We start from the raw sequence: 5652 nt of genomic DNA on the forward strand, positions 1-5652 counted from the left end.
GGATTTATTTCAATAGATGTAACATGTATTGGCCTGCCTGCCAGCTAGGGGAGGGGGTGGGATGAAAGAGGGGAAAAATTACAAAAAAGGTTTGGCAAGGATCAATGTTGGAAAAATTATCCATGCATATGCTTTGTAAATAAATAAATAAATTATTTTTAAAAAATTCATGGGAGGTGAATAGTTTGAGGATTTTAGTGGTTAGGGTATTTGAGGGAGAATAAATTTGTATGTTAAAATCCTCTAGAGTGAACATAGGAGTTTGAGAAGAAAGGAAAATTGTGAATCAAATATGTAACTCATTAAGGAGGGAAGGGAAGTGACCTGGGGGTCTGTGCACAATAGCTACCAGGATTTTGATACAAATGAAGCAATTGTATTTGCCGATACAAATTACAGCAAATTGTATCAGTCAACAGAAATGCAAAATCCAGATTTCACGGCCCCCATTATTGTGTTTCTTTTACTAAGCAACCCAATAATACATTATCTCAAAGCAAAAGAAATTTAATTATATAGTATAGGAAAATGAATAACAAGAAATAATTTCCCAGTTACTCACTAACTTTCTTGCTTTCCAATTCTTTGCCCCCACAGAAAGAGCTATCAGATCTTTTCTAATACCATAATGCCAATTATGCTTCTTATAAATGATCCAGGGAGCAAAATTGATAGTGGCTGAGCAGAATTAGTGGAGTTGGCTATGCCCTACTCTCCCCTCCGTCCCTCCCATCAGCCAAATGATTGCACTAATTATGCTAAGTATAATACAGTAAGATATGACACATTAAGTGAATTGAAGTGATGAAAAAGCAAATGTTCTATGAAGTTCAAGCAGAGAAGGTAATTACTGGAGGGTGACAGTAGTTTTCATGGAGCACATAACTTTTCAGCTGGGTTTTAAATTCTAGAAAGCAACTGAATTGGCAGAGAGGCAGAAAAGTCAGGTAAAAGCAATAGTATGAGCAAAGTTTAGAATCAAGGGGATAGGTAGGACATTATCAATCATGTTCTAACGGACAGCAATTATAGAAAGTTCTATGAAACGACTTTGTTCTTTTCCAGGGACAGCATTTGACCTCTTGTTACCACTTCTTTTCTGTCCTTGGCTCAATGAGCTATCATTGGCAAGGTTTGTACACATATTTAACGCATTTGCTAGGTCAGGACAGGTTTCCTAGCTATCCCCTGAAACTTTATGGATAAGAGTGCAGTAATCAAACTACTGACCATATATGGGGTATTTGTGTTGTAGTGTTATAGAGATTATGACAGACCTGGGAAAATGACTAAAATGGTTAATAAGGATACCAATGCATAGTGATTAATAACTTAATAATAAAAAAATTTTAAAATTAGTGGCAGAAAATCTAGTGAATTATATATATATATGCATGTCTGTATCATACCTTCACATGTGACAGTATTACATGTATTATTTCTTTTCTTTCTGATGACCTAATTTATAACCTCACTTTTATTCCCACCATAAGTTAGAAAATGTTGACTTAAACTCTTGAACCACAGGATGACACAAACCCTTCAAATAGTTTCTTCAGGGTATTCTTGACTTCCTTGTTTCTCAGGCTGTAGATGATGGGGTTTAACATGGGGGTAACAATGCAGAACAGAACAGAGGCCAGGATGTCCACATCCAAGGAGTAGCCTGAGCTGGGCCGGTCATAGTTGAAGTTGATGGTTCCATAGTAAATGACCACCACAGTGAGATGAGAGGCACAGGTGGAGAAGGCTTTCTGCCGCCCTTGAGCAGACTGGATCTTCAGAATGGCAGAGATAATGAGGATATAGGACATAGCAGTGAATAGGCAGGGGCTCAGACCAATGGTAGCACTTGATACATAAAGGGCAACCTCATTGGCTGAAGTATCTGAGCAGGCGAGCTTCAGGAACAGAGGGATATCACAGAGAAAATGGCTGATCTGGTTGGGGCCACAAAAAGTGAGAGTTGCTGTCAGCCCTGTATGTGGCAGTGAGTTCGCTAACCCACATAACCAGGACCCAGTTACTAAATATGCACAGACTCTCTTGCTCATGAGGACTGGGTAGCGTAATGGATGGCAAATGGCTACAAATCTATCATAAGCCATAACAGCCAACAGGACACACTCACAGCCTGCAAAGGTAACAAGGAAAAAGACCTGGGATAGGCAACCTTCATAGGAAATAGTCTTATTCTCTCGAAAGAAATTCACTAGAATGACGGGGAGGGTGGTTGTGGCATAGCAAATGTCCAGGAAAGACAAATTACTGAGGAAATAATACATAGGGGTGTGAAGAACAGGGTTGACCCTGATTGCAGCTAATATAAGAGTGTTTCCCAGGATGGTTACCAAGTAAATAATTAAAAACAAGAGAAAAAACAATCCCTGAAGGTTAGGGTGATTTGAAAATCCCAGGAAGATGAATTCCATGACAGTTGTTTGATTTTCCCTTTCTCTGAATTCCTTAATGGCTGAAAAGAAAAATAGGAGATACAACAGTTGGCCAATAGAAACTGAGACTAAACACAAGATGAATTCACAAGATGAAAACAATCCCTATTCCTACTAATAACAGTTAGCAACATTAACTTTGGGATCTTACATTGAGTTCATTCTTTCTCCTTTCCAAGACTCTTTTAGTTCAAAGTACACAATGAGAAATGCTACACTGGACTTCAGAGAAGATCTCATTCCTTTTTCTGACCCAACATACTGAAGACATAAACACTCGACCACAATAAAAAAAGGGGAGCTATCAAAAGAGAATGATGTGGATAAATGCAAAGGCAATTCCTCAAGCTATTTTTTTTAACATAGGAATAAACTATTGAAACAAAGGCAAGCAAAGGAAAATATATTTTAAAATACCTTATTGGTTCAAAAAGGTCTAAACAAATTGTAGTAGACAAGATGAGAACAAAGAAGTATGGAAAGATTTATGTGAACTTATGGGTCACATGATTTAAGCACAGCCAAGAAAATATGTACAATGCCTACAAGAGTAACAATGGAAACAACAACCATAGTTGGTTGGTTATTATTCTTTATTCTTTTTTTCCCCTGAAGCAATTGTGTTAAGTGACTTGCCCAGAGTCACACAGCTAGGAAGTGTTAAGTATCTGAGATCACATTTGAACTCAGGTTCTCCTGACTTTAGAGCTAGTGCTCTAACCATTACGCCACCTAGCTGCCCCTGCTATTCTTTATTCTTGAAAAAGATTGAAATGATATCACTGTTGGAATCAAAGTCCAGTGTTTCTGTGACTAACCAGAGCAATGTGACAGGTCAGGCACAAATGCTTTATAGGAACATTGGGAGTTGTCTCTAAATTTGTGCATCTCAAATTTCTTTTGAATGACTGCAATTCTACTCATAGAATACAGAACCTTCTTTGATACACACTATGTTGGATGATTCTCTGCCAGTGCTTCCCATGTAATGTAATCAATTCCAAAGTTCTTCAGAGAGATCTTGAGAGTGTCCCTTCCTCCAACCAGCATGGGATCTCTTGTGTTTTATGAGTTCTCCACAAAATAGTCTTTTAGGCAAGCATATGTCTGGCATTCAAATAAATGGCCAGTCCACCAGAGTTCTGCTCTCTGCAGCAGAGTTTGGATACTAAGAGTCTAGTTCAAGAAAGGACATCTGGGTCCAGTATTGTATCTTGCCAGATCATCTTCATAAACTTTCTAAGACAATTCAAATGGAAGTGATTCCATTTCCTGGCATGGTGCTGATAATACTGTCCAGGCTTCATAAGCTGACAGCAGCTCTGTAAACATTCAGTTTAATAAGCAGCCTAATATTTCTCCCACATTTTGCTTCAGAACCTCCCAAACACTGAGCTAATTCTGGAAATATGTGCATCAACCTCTTCATCTGCATGTACATCCCTGGAAAGTATGTTCCCTGTCAAGGTAAGCGAACTCCTTTTCTGCTCCACCATGGGTTGAGTCAGAGTCCCTTCCAAGTCTACTGACTTGGTGTTAAGTGTATCAACACAGAGAAGCCCTTTAACCTGATGACATGATATCCTCTTATAGACATCTTGGCTTAGACTGCTGCTTTTCTTGAATAAAATGTTTAGTTTGGAAAGAATAAGTCTATGATCAGTCCAGCACTCTGCCACATATCACCTTTATCACTCTTACATCCTATATGGCTTTTCTCATTACACTGACACATAGTCTATTAAATGTCAATATTTGCTAGGAAGATAAATTCACAAACTTTTTTTGCTTTTAGGTAAATGATGTTGGTGATGAAGACATGAGACATACCAATCTACAGTAGTAAGTGACCATTGCTATTGTCTTTTCCAACTTGATTCCTCCTAATGGCTCTCTGCTGTGTCTGATAGGCTGTGCCTACTTTTGTCTCAAAGTCACCCAGAATTACAAGCTTGTCTTTCAGCACATTAATGATAAAGGTCTTCAGGTTTTCATAATTTTTTTTAGCCCCATTAGGGTTCATATTGATCCTACCATAAGCACTGATGGTCATGGCATGGAGCTTTCCAGTCAGTGGTAATTGCATTATCACAAGCCTGTTATTAGCTCCTCTAGGGAAGAATACAAGCTTGCTGACTAGATTAGTTTTGATTGCAAAACCTTCACTGTGTCTGCGCCAGAAAAATGTACATTCAGTTCCAACTATGGAAAGCTAGAGTTCATTTACCAACTTTATTTCACTCAAGGCTCTATTCGGATGAGATATCTACTGAGTTCTTTCCCAAGAGTGTTTCTTCTTTCATTTCCATGGAATCTTGTGTTGTTCATAAGCATGCACACCTTCTATGTACCGATGGTGAGTGAAATCACCTTTGCAAAAGTGTTTGTACAATTTTTTCCCAACTTTAATCACAGGTGGGATCCCACATATGGTAAACAGGCTGGTGTTGAATGTTGCAGACAGTTTTTAGGGCATCTTTTTTGGCTCCTTCTTCACATAAAGGCTTAGATAATAGGGGGCTGCTGAATCCCACTTCTGCTTCTAATAAAAAGATAGCTCTCTGATCTGGGTCACCTGTGGGTAGACTCCCACACTGTATAGTTCCCAGTATATTTGCAATTGCTGCTTTATTCTTTGCCTATCACTAAAGGACTTTGAGGTAGGTAAAAATGATAGAATAATATAAGTGGTGTCCTTTGACTGCATGTAAATTAGATTTAAGTGAGGCAGAGTACAAAGTTGTTGGTCTCACTCTTCCAGATTCACTAAGATCCAGTGACAAGAGAAAATTCTGAATGACTGTTGATACTCAGATTGCAGTGGATGGCCTTGGTGTCTTCCATGTCTAACCAAACTCTTAAGTGATCCATAGCACCTACTTCACTCATCTTCATGGCCTTTGGTTCCAAAGGAAGATGCTTCTTCTCTTTCCTCAAGGAGAGACACAGCAGAATATGTTGGGGAGCCTTAAAATCAAAGGGACTTATGTTGGAGGTTCTTCATATTGCAGCTGAGAGATGGGACTGGCAGAAAGTTGCCCTATTCTGGTATGGATGAAAGTCATTGCTAAGGGAAAATGGAAGATGCCTGATCCAGTCCCTAGCAGTTTTTCCTTAGGAAATACTGCACTGAGCAAGAGATTCAATTCAATAAGCATTTATTAAGTACCTACTCTGTGTGTGATACAGTGGTAAGGCT

At 38.8% G+C, this 5652-nt stretch overlaps 1 protein-coding gene across 1 annotated transcript; it reads right to left on the bottom strand.

The window, feature by feature from the left end:
- Positions 1-1508: 1508 nt before the first annotated feature.
- LOC127561240 (olfactory receptor 1020-like) lies at positions 1509-4506 on the bottom strand. Its single transcript, XM_051996535.1, has 2 exons — positions 4375-4506; positions 1509-2465 (listed from the first exon to the last, which is right to left on the bottom strand). Exons 1-2 carry the CDS (start codon positions 4504-4506, stop codon positions 1509-1511), a joined length of 1089 nt encoding a protein of 362 aa, XP_051852495.1.
- Between the last annotated feature and the right edge of the window lie 1146 nt (positions 4507-5652).

This window comes from Antechinus flavipes, chromosome 4, assembly GCF_016432865.1.
Source record: "Antechinus flavipes isolate AdamAnt ecotype Samford, QLD, Australia chromosome 4, AdamAnt_v2, whole genome shotgun sequence".
Classification (NCBI taxonomy): domain Eukaryota; kingdom Metazoa; phylum Chordata; class Mammalia; order Dasyuromorphia; family Dasyuridae; genus Antechinus; species Antechinus flavipes.

Excerpts from the sequence above, each read along its gene's own strand:
- LOC127561240 (XM_051996535.1), bottom strand. The coding sequence starts at position 4,506 with ATGACCATCAGTGCTTATGGTAGGATCAATATGAACCCTAATGGGGCT. Across the intron at positions 2,466-4,374 it reads TGGGTGACTTTGAGACAAAA|GAATTCAGAGAAAGGGAAAA; the intron begins GTAGGCACAGCC and ends TCAGCCATTAAG.